General features: G+C 44.9%; 1 protein-coding gene across 3 annotated transcripts in view; it reads right to left on the reverse strand.

Moving 5' to 3' along the window:
- KIF1B (kinesin family member 1B) overlaps positions 1 to 26,450 on the reverse strand; it is a 157,063-nt gene extending 130,613 nt beyond the window's left edge. For all 3 annotated transcript variants that reach the window (XM_066636883.1, XM_066636880.1, XM_066636881.1), the window contains exons 1-2: positions 26,251 to 26,450; positions 16,281 to 16,459 (exon numbers count right to left, since the gene is read on the reverse strand). In XM_066636883.1, the coding sequence (XP_066492980.1) occupies positions 16,281 to 16,386 (106 nt within the window). In that variant the 5' untranslated portion in view covers positions 16,387 to 16,459; positions 26,251 to 26,450. The remainder of the gene's footprint in view (positions 1 to 16,280; positions 16,460 to 26,250) is intronic.
- Between the last annotated feature and the right edge of the window lie 957 nt (positions 26,451 to 27,407).

A 27,407-nucleotide genomic window follows, 5' to 3' on the forward strand; every position in this document is an offset into this window, starting at 1 on the left:
TATTCTCAGCTTGCCATTTCTATGGCAACGGGCCAGTTTCATTTCATTGAGAAAACACAGTCAAATGGAGTGCACTCATATCATCACGATGCACTGTGTTGACATATTTCAAGCTGTTTTCAAAAGCCGCCATCCTTCAAGTCACAGGATAGCACAGGAAGCGCCATCGCAACAGGTTCTTTTAAAACCACACTAGACTAACCGTGAACTTAACATGCAACCCACTTAAGTCAAGGTTTGCCTGTAGTAATGCAAACACACTGGAACATTTCAAATAATGAACGGTATTTAACTGAATTTGTGGCCTGCTGAGAGTTTGACACCCCCACTAGGGTTCCCTCTAAGTTTTGCCACCAGAGGGCACAGCCCTACTGTGGCTGCATAGCAGTAGTTCTGGAGCAATCGGGGAAACTGAAGAGTAACACGGTTACAAGGCATTGTTACATGATGCAGATGCAGCAAAACAAACAGCAGCAGTGAGAAGTGTAGGGCAGCAGGCAACCACCAGCAAGGAAGAAGAATGGGTAGAATCCAACATGAGATGGGGATGGGGGCTGACAAAGTTATTCAGCTCATCACAGATTTTCATGGAGACCGAATGTCAGGGATGAAGCAGATAAATGTGAAGTTTCTGTTCTGCAGAACAGAAGGACATTGACTAAAACCCCAGCAGGCTCTTACAGGCTGAACCCCTCCCTTTATGGACAGCAGCCTTGGGGCTACTTGCAAAAAGTCAGGATAAAAATGAAAGGTGAGACGCCTGCTCCAACCAACACTTAGAGCAATATAATTATTCAGTGGTATGAATGAAAAGATGGGAGCAAGATGAAGTCCACAGAAGTCCTGCACTGTATCCCATCCAATGCGGAACAAGAACAGCATTAGGAACTGAAGAGGATCCATTAATGACCTGTTTATCACTAGGCAGCAGCCCACACAGTGGAAAGCACCAAGCCTTTCCCTCTTCACCTTCCCACTGCTTCCACCTACATACCATTTTCAGCTGCCTGCAGTGGCTGCCAATGCTGCAGCTTCATAGGACATTTTGCATGCATAACAAATTAACATGACCCTCAAGGTTATGACACCAGAACCGAGCACGGAGGGAGACTGGGCAGGCCACAGCCCCCAAGAGGCAAGCAGGCCCTTTGCACAGTGGAATGGGTTCCACACTCCCTTAAAGCAGCAGCTGGACTGGTCCCTTTTAATGTCATCACAGAAACCACATCACAGGCTCATGATGCAGGCTTGTGTGCAACACTCCTATTTTCCCTCCCCACCATCAGTGGTTTCTACAGTTTGGATGCACGGCACTCTGGGCTAATAATTTAATTACATATCTCTGTGAAAAGGAGAGAAGCAGCAAGGCAGGCAATCGCAGCAGGGCCTACATTAACAGCTTGCTTGTTTTTAACAGAATAAATTTGTTTATCTGATATTTCAAAAGGCCCAACATAGCAATTAACCATTCTGTTTGCAAACCAACACTCAAACGCTTTTGTGTTGCGGCTATAATTAGTTTCCATCACTGTGGCACTAACAGCAACTCTGAACATCACGGTTAACCCCCGCCACCTGCTTCAGAGAACTCAACTGCTTTACCGGGGGCTTTCAGCAGCGGCTGCCCTGTATGCCACTACTTTACATTACATCTACCAAAGCAAATGCCCCTGATAGCAACAGCAGTCACCATGTCTACATATTGTGCAAAGGAGATTGCATTCTTTCTATGACCAAGTTCATCCGGTTTTTTTCTCCTATTATGTTGGCCTATAATTAGCATTTAAAACAGACAGGCACATGACTTAAAGTAAATGAATGAACACACACACACATTCCACTAGCAGAGATTATTTTTAAAAACTCTTGTTGAATATAGTGAGGACAGACTGTCAGTAGATGGTTCCTACCAGTTGGCAGGAATGGTGTGCAAAAAAGGTAACAAAAGATCCCAAGTCGACCTAAAGGTTCTGGCAGAGTGCTACTGCTGCTTGTTAAAGTGGTAAGCTTGACACAAAGTGTGGACATAGTACAACTGATGTAATGGAATCTGGGTGCAGGCACAACGGCTAAGAGACAGACTAACAAATCAGGATTTTTGTTCGTATCTCACCTTTGCAATGAACTCAACAGGTGGCCTAAGACAAGCCACTCCCTCATGGCTTCAGCCTTCCCCATCTGCAATACAGGAATATTGATAATACTTACCTGTCTTTGTAAGGCCTATATAAAAAATATGTGAAGCACTTTCTACATGCAGAAAGTACTTCATATTTTTAATAATTATTATTAAATGGCTCCTTTATCCTGCCCTTCCTCAGAAGAGCTCACTTAGGAAACACCCTGGCTGAGCAAAACACAAAATAGGATACAATCCAGCAGAGCTCATTGCCACTAGACGACTGTGCAAGTTACTCATAGCCAAAGCTTTAACCTGTTCCTAGGAGAGTTCATGCAACTGCCACAAATAATAATAATATAATATATAATAATATACAGTATTATTCTGTATAATAGAAGACCGCCTTTCTTGGTCTTTATTCAAGAATTTATTCAAGGCGGTTTACATAGGCAGGCTTATTAAATCCACGCAGGGATTTTTACAAATTGAAAGAAGGTTCTTTCTTTCAAGAACCACTACATTCAAGGTGTTACACTCCGATCTGGTTTAACATTCTGGCCTCCATCCTCCCACGCTCCGAGCAGATGGAACAGCTCAGCTGCAGCTTGCCAGCTGCTTCAAGGTCGCACGGTGCCGGTGGCCTCGAACTGGCAACCTTGTGGATGTTAATCTTCAGGCAAATGGAGGCTCTACCCTCTAGACCAGACCTCCTGCCCAACAAAGACAAGTTTAGTTAAACTTCACCCACATTTAAAAACCTTATTTACTTTTCAGAATAGATATCAGCATCAGCGTGGTCAAGAGTCCCTATAGGAGGACTGAGACTGGAAAACACTCGAGGACAGGATGCTTTTGTTCCCTCTCTCAAAATACATTCCAAAGCTCTTATCCAATCTCTCCTTAAATGGATTCAGAAATTCATATTTAGGAACTGTACATTTTTCTTTTTTAGTTTGTGAAGCCATTTTCTTTCCCTTTTTTGGCGGGGAGGTGACATTTTGTATGTACCATATTTAAAGAGCAAAAAGTACATCATGCCATTTTCAGCCACTAAATTATACAGAGTTTGAATTTAATTTTTAATCTAGCTGCCTTATTGTTGCATAAGGGTATGCTTTTGATTTCTGTTCTTTTCCTTACATTTATATTAGGTGTTCGTTAAAACATTTTGTGCTTTTCAACAAACAAGAGACCACCAATAGGAACCAGAACCCACCCACTTCCAAAGATGACACCTAAATCATTTTTTACTGCAAGATGCAGAGGTAGGGAACTGGACGGGTCTCTCAACAACGAGACCATAACCAAAAAGATGGTCCCTTGTGCCCACCAAGCAGACTTCTGTCAATGGTAGATCAGAGAGCAGGGCCTCGGATGTAGATCTCAGGGGCTGGGCAGGCTGATATATGGGAGAATGGGGTCCTTCAGGTAACTTGGTCCCAGATTGTTAATAACTTTAAAGGTCAAGACCAGTCTTAGCTGAATTTTATTGTTTCCACAGCACAAGCCAAATAACACTGCTTCAAGTTTTAAATCCAGATGTTATCTTTTTTTTAATCTCTCACATTTTTGGCCCAGAGGGAAAAGGGACATAGCTTTCTATTTTTCACCTCTGAGCTACTGTAAAGACAAAAAGCCAAGGCCAAAACACAAGAATTAGAATGTAGAATGTAGAATTAGAATATAGCCGTCAGTAGCCTCAGTAGCCGTCAGTTTCAATCCTAAAAGCAGTTACATTATGACCCTGCTTACTCTCCCACCAAGAAAAAAGAAGTCCCAAGCTTTGTTAAGATAGCACAAGGGATGCTGACAAAGTATGCTGTGATGTGCACAGATTTGGTTTCTTTCATCCAGGCTCCATCTGTCCACTTTGTGATGCAGCTGCAGCCAAAGGCTCAGTAGAAGATGATCTTCATTGTGAGCAGAGGCAGCCCACAAAAGCAGCCTCAGTTTACAGTGAGATGGAAATGCACACAGGAAATCTGCCATTTGTATTTATTGGGAGTATTTGTACACACCTCTCCAGACGTTTAAAAAATTACTTAAATGCTGATGCAGCATCTAAAGCTGATGCAGCACAGTTGCTAAGAGACTCCATTGATATTGAGGACTTCCCTGGTTTGAATCTCTCCTCTGCCTCGAGTTCACCAGGTCCCCAAGTGTAATATGGGAATAATAATGCTTGTTAGACTACCTTGATGCCTATTCTTATAGTGAAGTGCTTTGCATACTAAGGATACTAAAGCAACTAGTTTAGTATCATTATTACTGATGCAAAATCAACAACTTTACCAGTCAACACTGATTTCACAATCTATGCAGGTACACCCCAGCTGGGGATGGGAAAGAAGAAATGCTTTCTGAAATAGTTTCTATGCCATCTGTAATTTGGATAGCGCTTTAAAGCCTCTGTAGTCAGTGACACAACAAACCCATGAAGTAAAACTTCTATTATTCTTATTTTACAGATAGGAAACAGAGGCAGAAGAAAATGAGCAGTGGACACACAATGAGTCAATGAAAGAGATGACTAGGAACATAGGTCTCCCATCCACTGGATGTTACAGTCTGATGGTCACAAGGCACATGGCCTCCTCCATACTCTGCCCCACAGTCCTGGGGTGCATCTGTTATGTTCGTGCAGGAGTGGGACAAAAGGTTTGGAAGAAGGCTAGGAGCATCAAAAGCTTCAGAATGTGCACCCTTCTGCTATACAAACACAGATCTGAGAAATGCCAAAGCAGGTGCTTAATGAAAAACAAGAGAGTGGAGGGCTTTTTGTTATTAGGGGTACGACTAGAGAGTCTTGGACACCTTACAAAGATCTAATTAAAATGATCTGTGGCCACAGTTCATATTACAACAGAACAAATGCAGAGAAACGGACACTTCCTGGCTGCAGAGCAGCATTTGCTTTCAGTGGAGAAGCTCTGGCATTTTTCAAGTTATCCAAAATAAAGAAAGCCACACGCACACTCCAAGGAATGGCTTAGGCTGGAATTTGGTAGGATTTATGCCCCTGTTGTAGGAATTCTAGCTCTGCACAAGGGGAGGGGAGGAAAAAGCAACACAGGCAGGATGAGGAGGGACAGGCTAGAATTCTCCTTCACAGAAGCTCCTGGAAGGGCTCTCTCATCCTCAGCTGCTCTCCCAGATCCAGTTGCTATAAATACTGAAACTGCAGCTGGCGTTTCAGGAAGACAACATGCCTGTTCCTGGCCTTTGCAGCACTCAAGCTGCACTAAGCTACCACTAAAAATCCACAGTCCCATTTTGGCACTGTATACCCTCTCCACACACACACACACACACAGTTTTCAGTCATTAAGTCCAATTTTACACACTGGAAAAATCAACTCCACATGGGAAACGGAAAATGCCACACAGCCAGCCACGTGCAATGGACCCTCAGGAGTCTACCACAAGTGACACATGACATGCATGAGTCAAGTGTTTTCCTGATTGGAACAGATCTGCACTTGAAAAACTGTCTTTAACAAAACCACTTTTAGGACATGTCAAATATTTGCACTTCAGGACACACAAGTACTACATAAATGGAGTGGCCAAGAGACTGTGCTGGGAATCAGGACTTCCTTCCCCAGTTCAAATCTTGGTTCTGCAATTCTCATTAGGGGGTCTTACGCAAGCCACTCTCAGCCTCTGCCTTCCCCATCTGTAGCATGGACATTAATAGTTACTTAACATACATGGTTGTTTCAAGGACTGTGGCTGAAACCCTATATTGCACACACTTTCCTGTGAGTAAATCTCATTGAACTCAATGTGGTTTACTGCCAAGTAGACATGCACAGGACTGTGCTCTAAGTCAGTTAATACACATAAAGCATTTTGCACAATCAGAAAGCATTAGACAAATGTTAAGCATTATTAAGTAACTATACATTGATGAAATCCTTGCTTTCTCCGTTCACTTCTAAAGACACAGCAGCCTTTAGCAGAAGACTATCTGCACAGGATTCAGTAATTTTTTTATCTTCTTGGGTTTGAAACCAGACCAGCCAGTCTCCATCAGCTCAAAGCACATCTAAAGCACAGCAGCTGAACAATATTGTGTTCAATTTGTTTACCTAGAACACAATATTATGTTTTTATCCAGCTCCGTAAGAGTGGAATGCCCAAGTTTATAAGCTGAACTACTTGTGCACTAATGGATGCAAACAGAAGCTTCATTTGACACCATCTCCAGATGTTTGGATCCAAGATCTTAAATTGAAGGTCCTATGCCTATTCTCTAACAGTCCGCTTTAGTTTGCCTCAACATTTGCAGAAACATTCAACTAAGAAATCTGTATCCAATACACACAAGCCCACTAAAAAAAAGTGGCAAAAAATACCAATAGAGGGCGCTCTCTCTCTCTCTCTCAAAATGAAAGCTGCAGGAGCTACTGGTTGGCACTTGCAATAAAGCACATCCCTTCTGCTTAGTTAGGCACCACTTCCCAAGTGCCCCGGAGTAACCAGGTCAGTTAATTTCAGAACTATCTGGCTGTGCTGGCCATTACGTTGATCCATCTGCCCCAAACTGATTCATGGGATTTTTTTCACTTCACTGCACGAAAGCAAGCCGTGAGTTCACACATCCCATCAAGCTACAGACAGATCTGTGGATTATGCAGGCAAGGCATGTTCTTTCTTAAAGCTCCTACTTAAAATGCACTTTTTTCCCCTTCCATCTGCCATTCTGATCAATTCCCCTTTGCCTCAACTTGACCCAGTAACTTGAGAAAATGAAATCAATTCATCACCCACCAAGAAGCCCCAGTTTATACTAAAAGACACTGAGCAGAAAACTAGCAATAGCATAGCAAGTACCAGAGATTTAAATTGTCCTCTAATACCACTATGTTGTACATTTGCATTCGTGCAGTTCTCAAACTACAAGCAACTTAAAACACAAGATTTTTAAATCATAGACTCAGATATAAGCACCAACATCATCCAAAGACAAAAGAGAAGATGCATAATTTACACTTTTCCCAAACTTGCCACTCACTGCATTCGCCATGAGCACTACTGCTACAGATGCTAAACCGGGGCTTTTCAACCTTTCCTAACCCCCCATACCACTTTCCAAGTACTACATTTTACAAGTTCCACCACTACCACCATAAACAGCAGCAGTCGAGAGGAATGTGGCTTTCCCCACAGTAGAGGCTTGGCTTTGCACCCTTCTTCTCTTCTGAAGGATCTTTTGCCTCTTTTGAAGGATCAGGCAACTAGATATTGGTTGAAAAGCATTGTTCTACAATATTAATTTACCCTAATAAAGGTATTGCCCTACTACTCCTTTGAGGCAAATGGGAAACTAGCATTCCTGACCAGGCTTCCCAGTTCACTACTAAAACAACTGCATAACCCTTGCTCTTCCTTAAAGTGCTCTTAAAGTGCTATAGCAGGGGTGTCAAACATAAGGCCCGGGGGCCAGATGCGGCCTGGGCAAGCTTTCAATCCAGCCCTCACGTACTGAGCAGTGCTGTTACTGTTGAAAGAATAGCCCACATGAAAATTGGGCTCTCCCTTATCTTGAAATACGTCAAGGTTTGAGTATTTTCTCTTTTGTCATTTGCAGCTAATGAGTTCCTAAATGAGAAAAAAGTGCTTATTTTTGGTTATGATCTGTTTAATGACATCACTTCTTGCCTAATGACATCACTTCCGGCCCTCAGAAGGCATCATGAATGCTACTCAGCCCTTTGTATGAAATGAGTTTGACACTCCTGTGCTATGGCTTTCCTCACCACTTAAAGAGATTGCTCTTTGCTACAAGTAGAACAGGAAGATGCACATACAAAAGCTTCCTTATTAAGTCATTCTAGCATCTTCCCAAGGCCATGGTGGGAACAAGAAAGCACCAGGGATAATCAAGCACAGCCCAACTTCCAACATCCTGAAATAGCCTTCCACCTCTGCTTATTAAGGCTGAAGCATGGAAATAATCAATCAGTTAAATTAACCCATTTAAGACTTTTTGAACAACAATGTGCCTGCTTCTGAGTTGTAAATCCTTAACCCTACTTATCTGAGGGAGAACACAAGCCCCTGGAAGTTATCCTAGCTATAAATCTGAAGACATGCACTTGTGGGATTATGGGCCTGATCATGGCTAATTTAGGTCTTGCACTTTTTCTACCCACTTGTTCCACACGGCTAGAGAGGATCAAGCAGCCAGCTGAAACTTCTCCCTGCTGTTTTGGTGGCTTTGATTCCAAGTTATACTAAAAATGCCTCTGTGGGGGGAGGGGTGCTTAAATTTTGCCAGTGATTCATATGCAATGACAGTTCTAGTGATTCAGACCTTTGATCTGACAGCACACAAAAATGAGTAGGAAATGTTGCTTTGTGGGAATTTCTTGCAAATGGGTTAGATGTATCATGAAACAGGTTCAAAAATGTGTCCAAGTGTCAGGAGGCTCACACTGACTTAATAACATAATGCAATATACACAACTACAGCATCTACAGGAAGTTTGCCAACAAAACTCTCACCTCACCCATCATCTTGCTCCCTTGAAGAACAGAATGAGATAACCCCAGTTCAAGGCCTGAGGAATGTCATAGGAAGCTGTCTTTTATCAGCTCAGACCCTTGGTCCAACTAGGTCACTACTGTCAACACAGACTAGAAGTAGCCCTCTAGAATTTCAGGCAGGGAATTGTTCCTAGGCCTACTTGAACATGCTAACAGGGACTACCTGCATGCAAAGAATGCACTCCACAACAGAGCCAAAACCCCTTCCTGTTTACAGTCACATGAAGTATGGCACTTAAATCAATAGAGCAGTGGTTCTCAAATTGGTGGGTCACGACCCACCAGTTCGTGTAACACTTCCCCCATCCCTTTAAGGAGTGGGGGAAGGAGAGGGTGGCGCGATCCCCAAGATTGCCGCACTAAGGAGGAGGCGAGGGGGGTGCTTCACACTTACTTTCAGAAGGCAGGGCTGCAGCAGGCTACAGGAGCTGCTGGGAGCCTTGCACAGCGCTCCCCGAGGTTTGGAACTTTCACTAAAAGCGGGCGCAAAGCATTCCCGTTTTGCAGGAGGTGCTTTGCGCCTGCTTTTACAATCGTCCCCTTAGGGACGTGATCCTGGGGATCGCGTCCTTGCCCTTGCCCCTCCCCCACAAGAACTTACTGAGGGAGTAAAACTCCCTTAAAGTTTGAGAACCACTGCAATAGAGAATAAGCCAGTTCTCCAAGGAACACAGTCCACCAAATAACTAGATCTGGGGCAAGCAATTCTGCTACTTACAAACTGCAATGTAAAGCATTACAGCCTGCAGCTTTCAGTACGATGCCACTTTTGAAATATTGTCAATAGTCAGCAGTCAGCTCATGCCCAGCACAAACATGGCACTAAAAAGGGGCAAATATGCTAACTGAAAGCTTGACAGGCTGCCTCTGCAGGAGAGAATCGCATTCAAAATTATGGGGAGGCATTTTTCTGTGACAGGAAAAATTCTGCAACTATAGGGAAAAAAATGAGGAGGAACTGGCTTCAACAGCAAGTGCTTGCAGAGCAAAATCCCAGCTTAACAGATTTGGAAGGGTCCCCAAACAACGAAACCAATTTCAGAGACTGGTCAAAAAGCTACAGGCACCGCTGTGGTTTTCTGGTTGTTATAGGATTGAACAACATTTCCTTCAAATTGGCCTCAGCTGATCTGCGTTGCTAAACTGCCAAAAGGTGAATCACAAGCATGGCACTAGAATGATGTCACGTAAGGATATCCCAGAGTTCTGTTCTGTTTTCCAAAAAGAGGAAGCAATCCTCTGCAGAGTGGACAGGGACCTAATGGAAACTGGCACCAAGAGGCTCTATTCTGACAACTATTAAATGAACAAAGTTAGATTTGAAGCAGGCGTCATGCTGGGGTAGCAAGATGGGTCTGGGCTGCAACTTAAATACTGTTAATAATGATAATAATGAAGTTGTTATTATTATTATTATTATTATTATTATTAGCGGCCCACTTGAAGGCAGGCTGTGCAACATGGCCTTTCCCAGTGTGAAGAGACACTTGGCCAACAGACTGAGGCAAAGAGGCAAAGAAGGAAGGCCCATAGCCAGGGAGACAGACCAGGGACAGACTGCACTTGCTCCCAGTGTGGAAGGGATTGTCACTCCCAAATCGGCCTTTTCAGCCACACTAGAAGCTGTTCCAGAACCACCATTCAGAGCACGATACCAGAGTCTTTCAAGGCTGAAGGTTGCCAACTACTATTAACAACAACAACAACAAACAACAACAACTTCCCTTTCAGTCCCACTCCCTTTCAGTCTCAGCACTTCTATCTGCATATAGGGATAATACTATTGAATACTATTGTATACTATTGTTATTACTGTGTTATAACAATCACACCAAGGTAATACATTTGAAGAGATCTGCAAGCTCAGGTAGTACCATGCAAACACTACATACTGTATTAAAGCAGGGGCCTCCAAACTATAGTCCATGGTGCGCCAGCACAACAATCTCGGGCGTAGTGTGGCGGTGGGGAAGCCTTACCGTTCTGCCTTGCACCCTCCTTTCTTCACACCCAATCAGTGCAGAGCCTCACACTGGGCAGCCACTTCCACTGCACAACACTCCAGAAGGCTCTGCGCTGATCGGGCACTACAAAAGGACGCTGAGGGGCAGAACAGCAAGGCTTAGCCACTGCCACGCTATGCTCAAGATCATTATGCTGGTATACCAGATCCAGCTCGAAGGCTGGAACTTGGAGATCTGTCTTAAAGGATGGAAACACAAAAAAGGAGTCTATACTCTAGTTCAGGGGTGTCCAAAGTTTTTGGCAGGAGAGCCACATTGCCTCTCTGACACTGTGTTGCGGGCCAGGGGAAAAAAAGAATTAATTTATATTTAAATTTTGAATAAATTTACATATGTTTACATATATGACTATATTAAAGATGAACTTATATGAATGAATGAAGGTCTTGCAATAGCTCAAGGCCTATAAAAGGCCTTGCACAAAGCAAGGCTGGCCTTTCCTTTCCTGCCACTACTGCATCACAGATGTGAAACAGTGGAGGGAGCCCTCATCCCACAGCTCATGCGAGAGGTCAAACAGTTGCCCTCACACTGAGAGCAGTTGCATCAGGCCAGTGTGGGCTCCAACAAATCACTGGAGGGCCAGAGGCTCATTGGAGACTGGGAGCTCAGAGACTGGGTTACTCAGTGGGATATACTCCGAGAGAGATCTTGGGGTCCTTGTGGACAGCTTGATGAAAGTGTCGACCCAATGTGTGGCAGCAGTGAAGGCTAAATTCCATGCTTGGGATCATTAGGAAAGGCACTGAGAATAAGACAGCTAATATTGTAATGCCACTGTACAAATTGATGGTTAGGCCACACCTGGAGTATCGTGTCCAGTTCTGGACGCCACATCTCGAAAAGGATATAGTGGAGATGGAAAAGGTGCAAAAGAGAGTAATAAAAATTATTACTAGGCTGGGGCACCTCCCTTATGAGGAAAGGCTACAGCGTTTGGGTCTCTTCCGTCTAGAAAAGAGGTACCTGAGGGGGAACACGATTGAGACATACAAAATCATGCAGGGGAAGGACAGAGTGGATAGACATTCTTTTCCCTCTCACATGACACCAGAACCAGGGGACATCCATGAAAGTTGAGTGTTGGGAGAGTTAGGGCAGACAGAAGAAAATATTTCTTTACCCAGCATGTAACTGGTTTGTGGAACTCTTTGCCACAAGAAGTAGTTATGGCATCTTGCCTGGATGCCTTTAAGAGGGGATTGGACAATTTTCTGGAGAAGAAGTTCATTATGGGTTACAAGTCATAGCAGGTATGTGAAAGCTCTTGGTTTTAGCAGCAGGCTGCCTCTGATTGCCAGATGCAGGGGATGGCACCAGGACGCAGGTTGTGTTTGTTGTTTTGCGTGCTTCCTGGGGCATTTGGTGGGCCACTGTGAGATACAGGAAGCTGGACTGGATAGGCCTTTCGCCTGATCCAGCGATGTTCTTATGTTCTTATGGAGGCCAGTACAAATATGTCATATTTCATGCACCTATGCACAACACTCTTGATTTCCTCATATCCAGCTCACAGTTGAAAGCATACAGTCTTTCCACACAAAATATGGGTTGGTGATACAAGAACAAGTTTAAGGATCCTGGCTTGCACAGCTCTCCTCCCCTCAAACATGGCAATTTCCTCCCTCCTGTCCTGGTTTGTGCAAACCACAGTGTATTGATTTCACTGGAACCAGTAAACTATGGTTTGCATTTGCCCTGCAAGCCAATATAAAATTCAGTTTGCTAGTTCAGATTAAATGGCCAAGAACATTTAGCCTCAAGTCAGAAAAGGAGGTTGAGGGAAGGAGCAGACAACTCCAAAACTCTTTGAAGGCTTGTTCCCATAGTGCCAAACTATAGTTTGGAATTGTGTTTGACCCAGCCCATGGTTAATTTCTCTATACAAGCACTACATTGCACCATCCCTATAGAGAACAGAGCAGGCCTTAACATATCAAAGGTTTGTTAAATTGAAGACACTCTCTACCAACTTAGCCTAATAAAACACATTATGGAAGGCTTGCAAACAGCCACCTGTCTGCAAGAATCACCTGCAGGTGACCAGATGAGTTTCCCTTTTAGCTGCAGGTGACCAGATGCATCTCCCTTCTAGCTTTAAGGGCAGGATGTCTGGTCTAGAGGGTAGAGCCTCCATTAGCCTGCGTGGGAGAACTGGAGGCCAGAAGTGAGACCAAACCAGGAAGACCCATTCTGAAATGTTGTTGGTTCTTAAAAGAGAGAACCTCTATGATTGTAAAAATCCCCTTGAGGGATTTAGAAACGCCTGCCTATGTAAACTGCCTTGAATAAAGTCAGAGGAGTAATCCAATGACCAGAAAGGCGGTATATAAATACCTAGTTGTTGTTGTTGTTGTTATTACTATTATTAATTATTATTAAAAAGCTACTGAGGCTTAAGGAGGGTCACGGGTTTGCAACCCACTTGGAATAACTTAGCTTGTCCTGTATACCATAGCAGACTCCTTTCCAATACAGCTGATTGTCAGAATCAACTTTATAAACACACAGCCAGCCTTCCCACATCTTCCTCATTTCCAGATCCTCCATGACAGCAACTTTCAGCCATATAACATCTGCAATCAGCTCTAGCCACCCCAAGAGCAGTCTAGGCTTGCTGCCAACATACCAGCCTCTTAATGCAGTCAGTACATGTGACTTCAGCTGGACTGCAGGAATTCACTGCTTTAAAAAAATGAAAATACTGACAAGATAAATAGAAGAGTTGCAGAATTATATGCTTTGAAAGATTACAACTTGTTTATATCCTAATGATAACTTCAAATGTGGATTAATCCAAGGAAAGAAGTTGTATAGAAACTGCTTTCCATAAAGTATTTAACAATCACTTTTCACGTTTGAGCAGCACCACCCTCTTTCAGACCACACAAAGGAAAATCACAGTCTTGGTGAGTTTCAATTATTTCAATCCAGGCATATTTCTCAGAGGAGGCAACTTCCTGGACTGGCTAAGTGCCACAGCATCCTGCTATTCTAAATGGCTATTTGTCCTCAGCAGTGCATAGCAACACCGTGAAACCTGCCAAGCAACCATCAAGATGCCCATCCCAAATGGTTTGAACAAGTTGTTTGGCGTGTCTATTTCCTATTTGTTGGGAAACCCCAACACTTAATGATTACAAGGAATTCTCACTATTTTTTGTTGTTGCTGTTCTTCATTTTGCAAAATTTTGTCTCAGTCCTCTGAGCTGCAAGAACACATTTTGTCAAACATGTTTAGGTTTTAAGCAGGGTATTTACCAGCATATATTCAAATCTGGTCAAAATTACAATTCGGTACTACCCAAGAATGCACGACGCTTCTTGTCCCTAAAAATAAACTTTGCTTTACACCAGGGCCAACTGGCCTTTGGTCATGACCTTAAAGCAAGCAAGCGACGTTCTATAAGCCCCACAACTAATCAACTGAACATGCATGATATTTGCAGCTCAGCGACCAATAAGACAATGTAGCCCTTGAAATCTCTTCAGACAAAAGATGTCTAATTTTGATTGTCAATCCAGACCAAGTGAACAAGTCCAAAGGAATTTAAAAGAAATCTATTATCTGAGCCCCCCCCCCCCCAAGAGTTAACATATCTGGCATGTTTCAAAGAGTAACACAGGATTCAACCTCCCATCTCCCTCCCTACCCATTCTCCAATACAAACACTCACCAAGTTACAGGCATCTGTGGCTGTTTCACACACCTGCAGAACATCCTTTGCTGGTACTTCCACATAGGTGCGATAGTGCTAAGCCAGCAAGAACCGACTGTTCCAACCTACGCTGGTTTCAAGTTACATATGGACCATTGGAACCTAGTCTCTCCACAAGGAGGGGACTAACAGTCCAATCCTAACCAACTTTCCAGCACCAATGCAGCTGTGCCAATGAGGGGGGGCGCACTTCATTCTGTGGTGGAGGGGCAGTCATGGAGGACTCCTAAAGGTAGGGGAATGTTTGTTCCCTTACCTCGGGTCTGCATTGTAGTTGCATCAGAGCTGGAAAGTTGGTTAGGATAGAACTATTACTGTAATCACACAAGACTCTCCTAGCATTCATTTTTGCTCTGCTTACTATATATGGTATAGCTTGCATTTGCTACATGATTGCGAGACAAGTTCAGAAGGCCAATAGGACCTATTTTGACAACAATGACATGAACAAAACAGGACAGAGTTAAGAGGTATGGACTTCTCCTTTTAAAAAGGGTGCTACTCCCTCCTCATGTGAATTCCTCTCAGTGAAAACAGTACAAGAGGGATTTGGGGGTTTGCATTTTAAACAGTGAGGGCCTGTAAAACTGTTTATGTTAACACAGTCCCCAAGCCCTTACACAAAAGCATCTCGCTCCCCACCCTGCATTTCCATTTGCCCTTTTCGAGACCATAGCCTTTTCTGTACATTCCTGGCATATTTCCCACTTAATAAGATACCAGAAGAGTCAGCCCTCACACTGCAAATGCCCCGGAGTCTCTCCAAGGCTGTTTTCCCACAGTTATTAATGGTCCAAGTGATTTCAGTCTGACCACCTGCCATTTCAGTTTGCTTTTCTCTGCCTGGCCTTGCACACCAGAAGGATAGAGATCAAGAAAGTTCTCAGTAAAATTACTTAACAGAAAGATGCAAAATAAACTACTCCCCTGATAAAGAGGTTACAGCTCAAACATCAGAACTTTTTTTGGTTTCTTAAGTAAAATACAGCTAACAGATGCACGGTGCCTGTATTGACATCAGCAGACCCAAGCTCGGAATGAAAGGTGAAGAAGAGGCTATCAGATATGCACCCCAGAGTGGGACGGAATTCACGTTATCAGACTAAAAATGAACACCTGGACACTTCCAAGCACAGGAAGCCACCTTCGATCAAGTCAGACCATTGGCCTATCTAGCCCAGTATTTTCTCCCCCAGCCAGTGACTGGCTGCAGCTTTCCAGGACCCCAGCAGAAGACTTTCCTATCATCTGCTCCCCAGTCCTTTTAACTGGAGATACTGGAGACAAAACTTCAGACCTTCTAGTACAAGACACATCACTGAAACCTCTCCCAAGGTCATAAAAAGGGATCAACAGGCCACATGTTGGTCATAGATTGCTCAACCTCAATTTCACCCAGGACACCAGAAAAAAATATATATAGCACAAGCCATCCTGTCCCCTGCAAAGAAGAGCTCACCCAGAATACCATTATTATTGTTATTATTAACAATATTTTTATCCCACCTTTCCCCCACTATTGTGCCCGCTCAAGGCAGCCAACACAACTCATTTCTATATATATAAATAGAACAATGAAGTTGAATCTCCATACAACATTTTCAACCACAAGGAAATCCCCAGATCACATCCTCCTGCTTTCACATCATCTCCAGAAAGAAAAATGACAAAGTCAGCAACAATGACATGGGCAGGGTGCACTGCCTTCTTTGCTGCATGTGCAAAAGAGTGTCATGAGACCTCTACAAGAGGAAAGGAGTTCCTTGAACCAATAATTCTCAATAACGTCACCTAGATGGGAATTAGCTTACTGAAAGTCCTGGTAAAGGAAGACACTCCATTAGAAGATTATGCTGGACTTACTGGTTGAGTTGCCTTGCATCTGGATGATGCATTTGGATTCTTTGCTGGTCTCTCGGGAATTAAAGGGTCTGACCCGGACAGCCACCTTGACAGAAGCTCCGGACATCCTGATGGCTTCTTGAGTGTTCTCCAGAAATTATATGTGAAGGACTTCCACAGTTTTCCTCTTCTGGCGATATCTTTTTACAAAAGACAAAGAGAGCAATTGCGTTATTTTAAAATACATTCCAGACAGACTGATGGTGGTTAGGGGAATATCCAAGATTATTTGCTTCCCAAAGTACACAAAAATCAACTTTTTTTGTTTCAAAGGCAGCAAGGATATCCACACTACACTCCCACCTGGATAACCACTCTCAAGGAACAGTCTTAGAAAGACAGACATTTTCAGCCCATCCCTACAGGGAAGAAATTGAGTCTGCATCACTGACATCACTCATGACTCAGAGGATTTAAAAGAAAGGCCATTCTTTGTGCTGTTTGTTCATTTTATTGATACATGTTACAAGCTCAAAGAATTCTACAAATCCACAGGGATTTCCTCCATTCACAGAGTAAATAAAAAAACCCTTCGGGACCACTGGACTTGTATTTCAAAAAATAAAAACTGGGTTGTATTTTGTTTTCAACAGAACAACTCAGAAGGACACACAATTTGATATGGAGGTTATTCGGAAACACCCAATTTTCACAATGGCACCATTTAATTGAACACAAGCAATAATCTTATCTTTGAGTTTTTTATATACATGGCACCCTCAGCGTGCACAGCACTTTACACTTAGTGAAAGCACAGGTTCTTGCCCCAAGGGGCTTACAGTCTAGAGCAGGGGTGCCCAAACCCCGGCCCTGGGGCCACATGCGCCCCTCGAGGCCTCTCAATGCGGCCCTCAAGGAGCCCCCAGTCTCCAATGAGCCTCTGGCCCTTTGGAGATTTGTTGAAGCCCACACTGGCCCGACGCAACTGCTGTCAGCTTGAGGGCAACTGTTTGACTTCTTGTGTGAGTTGTGGGATGAGGGCTTTCTCCACTGCTTGCTGTTTCATGTCTGTGATGCAGTAGTGGCAGCAAAGGAAAGGCCAGCCTTGCTTTGTGCAAGACCTTTTATAGGTCTTGAGCTATTGCAAGACCTTCATTCATTCATATAAGTTCATCTTTAATATATTCATTTATGCAAATTTATGCAAATTTATTCAAATTTTAAATATAAATTAATTCTTTTTCCCCCACGGCGCCCAACACAGTGTCAGAGAGATGATGTGGCCCTCCTGCCAATAACTTTGGACACCCCTGGTCTAGAGCAGTGGTTGTCAAACTTTCCAGGCGATTTACTCTTTGCGGGGGGGGGGGGCAGGGGCATCAAAGTGATCCCTAGGATCGTGCCCCTGCGGGGGAAGGGGGGCTATTTTTTTCCACAAACTATAGGTGCTCCCAGGGTCCAGGTGTTGCGGGGAGCCCAGTGCAGTGCTTGTAGGGCTCCCCGCGGCTTGTAAACAGTGAAAGTTCCAAGCGTGATTAAACCAGAAACCGAATCGTGCTTGGAATCGTCGCTGCCCTAGCCCCTCCCCTGCAAGAACTTATTGAGGGAGTAAAGCTCCCTCAAAATTTGAGAAAACCTGAGCTGGACCAATGTTAAGTAACCCAGCTAAAGGCAGTGGCCTAAGTTTCTAAGGAGTTAAAACTGCTACCAAAATTCCTTATGCCTAGATAAAATAATAAGGATGCAATCTCAAGCCCTACTTGGCTGATGCGAGTCCCTTTCGCCAGCCTGGGAATGTCGCAAAAGTTCCATAAGGTACTTTTGTGCCACTTTGAGAGGAGACAGGCCAGCACACTGATGTGCACCAGCCTCCCTGTGTCGATATGGGCCCCAGAGGGAAGATGAGTTGCGTCGGCCAAGTCTGGCAAACACAGGGGGGCGTGGAGGGTGGGGAAGAAGCAGCAGGGAGGGGTTCTGGATGGAGGAGGGTGGGCAGGGAGCAGGAGACGGGGCCAGGATCCAGCATTTGGTCCAGATCTTGACCACGTTCCTGGGCGGCATGGCTCCGGGCTACTTGGATTTGCATCGCTTTGTCAGGTGGCGCAGACCCACTGGGGTCACTGCAGCACAACACTTGGTAAGGGGAAAGGCTTCCCCTTGCCTCAGGCTACACTGCTTTGGGCCCCAAACATGCACTGGATGTTTCTGTTCAGGCTTCAACAATCCCTGGAGCCAACTTATGTCAAAATAGTGAATGTTAACTTGCAAATGCAATCAATGGTACAGTACTATAAAACTAATAGATTACCAGAACAAAAACAGCTAACTGAAGGGGAAAAAAACTGTGATCCAAATTTTGATTTCTATAGTTTGTTTCTTTCATCGATTCTGCTACCTTGGAACAGAACCGAAAGCACTTTGAATAAATGGACTAAGAGCTTCTGCAACATGAAAGATGGCACGTTAAGCACTTTTCAATCCTCTAAGTGGCTTTTTGTAACAGCTTACAGCAGAAGGATACAGCCTTCCTCCTGAGGCAGGGAATGCACATTAATGATTACTTGAACTCCTCTTTCCAGTAATGAAACTCATCTCTATCATAATAACGCTGGTTGCTTTACATGCTGTACTCTGCCTTCCATTGTGAAAAACTGAACAGAGTCAGAAGACTGCCTTGTCTGCTATAGGATGGGAAATTCTAGCTATTACTCATTCAAAGCTATTTCATTTATCAATTTCCTTACAACATACTCAAGCTGCCAAACTGGTCTGTTCTCCATACTGTGGTCCAATTTACAGGATCCATGTCACCAACAGACACAGTCACTTCCAGGAGGCCTCCTATGTACCAGAAAGAAGGTGGTCTTTTTTCATTGATCCCCTCCCCCTAAGTTTTATTACATTATTCTGGTGCTATGTTCCTGCTCTCTCAAGTATATCTCATCACTTCAAGACACTAGCAAATGATCTCAGAATGGAGAACATAAGAAACTGCTGAATAACCAGAAATGTTTGGAAAAAGAGGACATTTTGTTGCTTGATCAAATGATTTAGATGTTGTCTGCTCCATATATAAACCAGGGCAGGGGAAGTCCACCACACACATGCATCTGATAGCCCCATGGCTATAAATGGGCAGACTGATAGCCTGCTGGAGTGTGCAGTGCAAGCTGCAGGTTTAAGTAAAATGGGTGTGCAGCGTTTCGCTTCTCCACTCCTCTTAACAAGCCTTCTTTAGCAACCTCTATGCACTGCCATCAGAAATGCTTCTGCAGATGACGAAACCAGCAAAAAATGAAGGAGGCCGGAAGCAAAAATGAAGGAGGTTGGAAGCTGCTGAACAGAGTGTTCCAGAACCTTGTTTGAAAAGATTCACAAAAGGAGGGAGATCAGCTAACAAAATAAAACCTGTAACCCTGATTTTTGAAGTCCTTCTGCTTGCTGCTTGCTTACAGCCTACAACCTTCCTCTCAGAAAGCAGGTCTAGGCCTGAAGCATGAACATTACTTAGGGTCAGGTTAACGTACCGGAATTGATTTTTTTTTTTTTTACCTATAAAAGACACCTTGAGCTTTTCTTAGAACTGGAGAAGCAAGCTATAAATTTAGTAAATAAATAACAAACATTGGCAGATGCATTGGAAAACCTCTGTATAACTTCAACATCGTTTTCCATCACAATTGGCAGGTGCACTTTATTATTATTCATTCTTTCTGTTTTTATCTCGCTTTTCTCCCAAATGGGCACCGTATTAATGATAGATGCAATTTTAAAAAAAACATTTAATAAAGTAATTAAGTGCATATTTTTTAATCTGCAGGTGAACCTCAAAGAATAAAATAATTACGGAAATACAGAAACCTCACAACTTCTATCAAGTACAAAAGTTGAGCAGCTACCAGAGCTACCTGCCAATGGGCAGACTGAGGCAGAGGGCCACTCCATATGTGACTGGCAGTGGATTCCAGTTCATATGCACCTAATGATTGGCAGTGGATTCATGACTGACCATTAGCAATAACAGGACCTCTTAGAGTCTGTGTAGTAGTATTTCAGTGTTCAGGTATTATTTATTTTATTTATTTACAAATTTAAAGTCTGCTTTATCTCCCAAGTGGGCATTCAAAGCAACTTACAAAAAGTGAATAAAAGTCAATAAAAACTAAAATACAATATAAAAAATATAAATAGTAACAGTCCCTTAAAGTATAAAAGTCAGGAAGGAACAAGGAGCAGAAGGACCAGCAAACACTATAAAGCCCATAAAACGAATGCTTAGGAAAAATTTTTAAAAGCCAGAACCTCAGAAGGTGAGAGTACAAAGCTATGGACCTGCTCCTTCAGAGGCAGTGCAACCCCATTCAGTGCAGGATGATACTCTAGCACCTGCTTTGTGGATTTCCAGACTAGGAAAACCTCTGTCTTGTCTGGATTTAACATCAGTTTGTTAACCCTCATCCCCAACCACCTCCAGACAGCACTCCAGGGCCTCCACAGCAACTTCGGAATATGGTGCTAAGAAGAAATAGAGCTGGGTGTCGTCAGCATATTGGTGGCACCCAACTCCAAATTCCAGATGACTTCTCCCAGCAGTTTAATGTAGTTGTTAAATAGCATGGGGGACAGACTAGAACCCTGTGGCATCGCACACCTCAAGGGCCAGGGGGCTGAGCAGACATCCCCCACCACCACCAGCTGGGACCTATCTACCAAGTAGGAGTGGAACTACTGCAAAAGCAGTGCCTCCAACCCCCAACTTGGCTAATTGGACCAGAAGGAAACCATGGTTGATGCTGTCGAAAGCTAATGAGAGGTCCAGCAGGACCAATAGAAAAGCACTCCCCCATCCAGTCCCCAGCGTAGGTCATCTAACAAGGTGACCAAGGCTGTTTCCATCCCAAAGCAGGGCCTGAAACCAGACTGAAATGGATCCAGATAATCTGCTTCAACAATTCACTGGAGCTGAGACACAACCACCTGCTCAATTACCTTGCTTGGAAACGGGAAGTTAGAGACTGGTCAGTAATTATCTAGCACAGTGGAGTCTAGGGAGGGTTTTTTAGGAGGAGTGAAACCAGTGTCTGCTTCAGTGTCAGTGGCAGGGCCCCCTCCATCAAGGAGGAATTTACCACCCTTCCTGCCCACTCAGCCAGGCCCTCCCGGACAGATCTAATAAGGCAAGCTGGGCAAGGGTCAAGCAGGCACGTGGATGGCCTCACACTCCAGAGGAGTCTGTCCACATCCTCAGGCTGTACAAGCTGAAAAGTATCTTACAAAACTGGACAAGGTGGCACCAAGGGGACATCAGACATCATTGTGACTTCCAAGTTGTGATGAACGTGAGCGATTTTATCTGCAAAGTGCTTTGCAAACATGTCACAGCAGGCAACCATGTGTTCCTCCTGGTCAGTTGGAGGGGCCTGAAGGAGTAGACCTCGCACAACATGGTACAGTTTCCCTGGACAATTCTCTGTAGATGCATAGGTAGAAGAAAAGATCTCTTCACTGCCATCACCACGATGGAATAGGCTCTGTAATGAACTCTATTCCGTGTACTGTCAGACGCAGCCCGAGTTTTCTGCCACCGTTGCTCAAGATGTCTACCCAGCCACTTCATCATTCGCAGCTCCTCAATAAACCAAGGAGCTGCTCCGAGTCTGCAATGTAGTAGAGGTCGCTTAGAAACAACCTCATCCACTGCCCTAGCCATTTCTCCATTCCAGAGGTCAACCAGGGCCTCAGATAAGATACCAGTCTTGGCAGCTGGAATATCCCCCAGAAATCTCAGGAAGCCTTCCCCATATTGCAGGGGGACTATTATCCCTATATTGCAAAGTAGACGACCAAGATCAAGAAGCTTGGCTCGCCTAGGACTAACTAGCAAGCTTAGGGTAAGATTTAAACAGAGAAGTTCCCATTCTCAGCCCAGCCAAAGCACAGAGCCATGAATAGCCATGCCATTGGTTGCCTGTGGCAAGTAAGAACCGACTCCAGACAAATAAATTTACAAAAGGGTTGTCGGCTAAAAGGAATACAAAACCCAAGAGTGACTAACAGGTATATGCAAGAAGGCTAGCAAAAAAATTGGGGAGATAATTACTTTTTGCAGGCTTATCCACAAGACTGTCATAGGCAAATTGTATGAAGGAGTTAAATTATTTGCATTCAACTAACTTTTGCAGAAAAAGAGAAATTGTCTAGACAGCTGATAATTTACAGTTAGGACTACTCGTATTCCACACAGAATCTTACTTAGGGCACAATCCTAACCATGACTACTCAGGAGTAAATCCTATTTTGTTCAATGGGGGCTTACTTGCAGGAAAGTGTGGTTAGGATTGCAGCCTTAGTCTAAGTAATTTCACTTTCTTTTTAAAGGCAGGTTTCTAGTCCTTATGGTGACTGGGCAAATAGAACCTTTAAATTATTTGGCCAAGTTTTGACACAACTGAGAAAAAAAACTCACCAATGGCCCCAGGTTGCCTAGCAGTGCAATCCTGAAATGCAAAAACCCAAAACTTTTCTCCAACAGGAATTTAATGATTGTTCATAGAAATTCTGATCATGTTTCCAGTCCCATTTGTGGGAAAGGTTCAGAAATCTGGAGTATGCGCAGTTAGGCTTCCAACCCCTGCACCTCTCTCTGAACTTTTGTAAGAAGTGACTAAATTTGCCTCACTCCCAAGCCAGGCCTGCTGGATTACAAGCTTTCACATCTTAGTCCCTGCATGACAATTCAGAAGAACTGGTGAGGGAGTGGGGAACAAATTAATATTGGACTACTAAAGGATATATGGTTTAAAAATTTGCATAATGAATTCTGGATGTTTCCTGATCATGCCACACACACAACTTCATGAAGCTTCAAACCACACTCATGCTTTAATAGAAGGTTAAAGTTGGGTTTTAGAGGCCTGAAAATATACCAAGGACACATACACTGTCTTTTTAATTAAAAATCCAACTCCCTAGCACAGAAATTCTAATCACTGCACCATGACTAAGATGACAACAGAAGCAGGCACAGAGATGAGCATGCACCAAGTTGGCTCAGAGCAGCAGGAATCTATGAGCAAGAGTGCCACGAAGAATCCAATTTTACATACATCTCATCAGAGAATCAGACAAGAGACACAGAAACCTAGAGCATGTTAAGCTAGACTGCCAAATGTGTACGATGACATTAAAGCAGCAGTACAGGCAACAGTAAGAAACCCGACTTTTTTTAAAGTCTTATGCAACCATTGAAGCATGAGGGGCAGATGTAAATAACTTACAGCATCACATTTTTTTTCTACAGCACTAAGCAAGTATTAATCACTGTACAGAAATAAAAATTCAGAGCAGTCTCTTCCTGCAGGGTTACAATCCACTATGATGAAGACAAAAGTATCAGGGCAATGCAGAGAGTACAGCAATATGTAAACACTTTTGATTCATACAGAATGGTATCAGATTTCACAATTAATACATGAAATGATATAAACAAGAACAGCATGGAAAAATGACTCACCAAGCCACAAAACCCCACCCTAGAAAATCCTGCGTGGAATACACAGAGACAATTAAATGAAAATTCCAGTAGGGAGAGGTAATTAATATAAGCTCCTGTGAACCCTGGAGACATAGGCATTTGCACAAACCCACTGTCACTGTCAACCTTCTGCCCTATCTCAGACTAAGCTACTAGAGTGCTGTCAGATCATCATCACAATATGGCTGCCCCAGTAATTGTGCTGTGCTGGATACAGAGGAAGGATGAACACACATAAATGCAGAAAGGCATTAAGGGGAAGCGTTCCAAAACAGAGATGGAAACCCAAGAGAAAGCTTTCCTTGAGTTGGAGCTGTGGGAAACTGGGGGTGGATGGCAGGGTGAAATATGTGAAAAATGGAGCATAATTCAGCTCGAAACCCCGCCCTTAAAAGATGAGGAGAGATTAAACCAACAGTATGCCTAGGCCACATCAGAGCTTCAATAAGGGGAAATTCAATCTGAATAATTGTCTGGATTACTGGACATCCAGACTAAAAGGCAGAGGTACTAAAGGGAGAGATCCCTGAGAATTTGAAAAATGGCTTCAGGATTAAGGAGCCACTGTAAAGATGTTTTATCCTTAGGGTTTCCTGACCAAGAATTTCCTATCACAGTCCTGAACTGGAAGCTAATGCAAGACAGGGCACCGAGAGAGAGAAGATTCAAACTTGGTTGCATTAGGAAGCATTCTACACCAGTATTTTAATGACACTTGAGATCACAAGCTAAGGATCTTCTCTACAGAAAAGATAGGAGGAACAAGCAAAGCAGCAAGGAAGAGAAAAATAAAACACATTGTAGGGAATCTCCAACTGGAAATCACTGGTGGGCAAGGAAAAACTGGAACTGGGCTGAGGGAGAACAGAGGGAGGAGAAATAAAGGAGTATTAACAGTACTTAAAAGGTTATACTGAGGGAGAAGATTGTGCAGGGAAATCATTGAACACAATATATTATGCACATATCTGTGACATACATACACACACGTTTCAGAGCTAGAAAATCACATGTACCTAGTCATCTTAAAACTTACTGCTCAAAATTGAGATTGTATTTCCTAGCTTTCTATGTGTACATTCGCAATTTACATTTTTTTTATGAAAGAGATACACTATGCATAACACACATAGTGTATATATACATAAATCCTGTGTACACACACACACATACAGTACCTGCCCTACCCCGCCCCATCAATGACACATCCTCAACCTATTTCCATTCCACCTCTTAAGTGCTTCACTCAGCTGTATCCTCAGATCCAAAGGCAATTCCTTTGGAACCACAAGTATTTTGAATGTCAAGACTCAAATAAGCACACACAGCACACTTAGAGCCCAATCCTATCCAATTTTCCAATGCAGCTGTGTCCATGAGGCATGCACTGCATCCTGTGGTGGGGAGGAAGTCACAGAGGCCTCCTCAAGGTATGGGGACATTTGTTCCCTAATCTCCGGGCTGCAATGTGGCTACACCGGTGCTGGAAAATTGGATAGGATTGAGTCCTTACTTGGGAGCTCACTCCAGTGAGCTCCAGGAGATTGTCTCTGGAGTAAAGCTTACACAGACAAAGGGGTGATGTAAAGAAACATGTACATATGTTTCTAACAAACATAAGGATTTTAATAATACTTTCTTTTAAGATTGTTCAGGTCCAGGAGACAACAGTCAGCTTCAAAAAATGAAATATATGATGATGACGATGATGACTACTATCAAGCAACAGGACAATAAATAATAGGCTTGTAAATAATAGGCTAGGGGGTTAGGAGAGGGGCGGGGGGAATGGATAGAGACAAGGAGAATGGGTGACAGTAGATAGAGGGGGGCTGAAATATGAGGCAAGCCCAGAGGGAAGCTTCGATTATCAGTCCTCCCCATCCACCCCATGACCTCCACCCTGAGAACAGGAGTGCTGAAAAGGAGCATGGGCAAGTATGAGAGAAGAAAAATGGGGGAGGCTTCCCTCTCTGCCCAGCCCCCTATAGAAGGGTCACGTGGACGTAGTGACGGGGGAGCAGGGGGCCTCCCAGCCCCTCCTTTTGTCCTCCCCGCTTATATATCCCCTTCTATCTATTTTCAAGGGCTGCCCTCCCCTCCTCCCCTAACACTGGGGTGGGGGTATCATGGGGATGAAATTTGTGGGGGGGCAGGAGAGGAATTGATGGGGAGGGTGATGATGAGGCCCCCCCATAGATTTCACCCCCATGATATCCACCACCCCAGTACTGGGGGACGGGGGATGCCCTTGAAAATAGATGGAAGGAGATATATAGGGGGGAGGACAGAAAGAGAGGGGCTGGGAGGCCCCCTCACCTCACCCATCACTACGTCCACGTGACCCTCCTGCAGGGGGTGGGAGGAGAGGAAAGCCCCCCGCTCAGTGATGAGCCAGCCCCGCCCCTGCTCCCCACTCGCTCCCCCACCCCCACCCACGTGATCCCCCCTCCCTACCTCAGCGCGGGCGGGGGGCAGAGCGGGGCCGGCGCGCTTCTCAGCAGCCTCGCGGGCGGGGAGCGGCGGCGACGGGGTCAGCGAGGGAGGGGCGGCCGCCCAGGCCCATCACGGGAGCGGGGGGCGCGTCATCCCCGAGGAGCCCGGAGGCGGGGGGGCCGCTGCGGCAACCGCTACCGCGACGTCGATGCGGCGGCCGCGAGCGCCGCTTCTACACTGACAGAAGCGCCAGCTGGGACCGCGCCGCCCCCCGGGTAGCCCCGCCCCCTTCCCAGCGTCCGCCAACCACGCACGAGGAAGCGCACTCGCGCCGCGCCTATAGGCCGTTCGCCCTGTCCGTCCGAAGATGTCTGGAGCGGGTGGGGGGTGAGCAGGAGAGAGGCGGCCCTGCCAATCGCTGCGCGCGACTCGGCCAATCCAATTAAGGGAAAAGCGCCGCGGGGGCGGGACTGCGGGAGCCGAGCCAGCGAATGGGCGCTCGAGGGAGGCATTCCGGGCTCCCCTCAGCCTCGCCTCAGCGGGGTTGGCGGCGCCCTCTGGCGGCTGAGGGGCCTTCGCGTCCGCCTCTGCCGCTCTCCTCACGACGTCCGCAGGGACTGCCCGAGGGGGAGTCCTTCACACTTACCCCGGAGTAAGCTCCGTTGACTTCAACGGCACTTACTTCTGAGTAGACCTCCATGGGCTGGGTCTCGGGTTGCAGTCCAATCCCCACTTACCCGGGAGTAAGCCCCGTTGACTTGAGTGGCGCTTACTTCTGAGTAGACCCGCCTAGGCTGGGGGCGGAGGCTGCAGGCCTCTGCACACTGACCTGGGAGTAGCCCCATTGACTTCAGTGGCACAAATTCCAGAGATTGCAGCTGCGCGTGACCCTGCAAGCAGCTCAGCTCCTGCAGTTTGCAAGGCAGCTGCTGACGGCCCTGCAGGGACTGGGGGGTGGGGCAGCAGGTGAGTCAGAGCCTCTCCCTCCCCCCGTCCTTCGAGAAGCGCCATTGCTGGGGGAGGCAATGAAGGATGGCGGTGGGGAGGCTCTGCCTCACCTGCCACCCCACCCCCAGTCCCTGCAGCGAGCTGAGCTCCTGCTGCTTGCAAGCAGGTGTATGTGCAAAGAGATAAAGGGCGAGGGTCTTTCTTAAGGTCATTATTACTTAAAAATCTCC

Source organism: Tiliqua scincoides, chromosome 9 (genome assembly GCF_035046505.1).
Source record: "Tiliqua scincoides isolate rTilSci1 chromosome 9, rTilSci1.hap2, whole genome shotgun sequence".
Classification (NCBI taxonomy): domain Eukaryota; kingdom Metazoa; phylum Chordata; class Lepidosauria; order Squamata; family Scincidae; genus Tiliqua; species Tiliqua scincoides.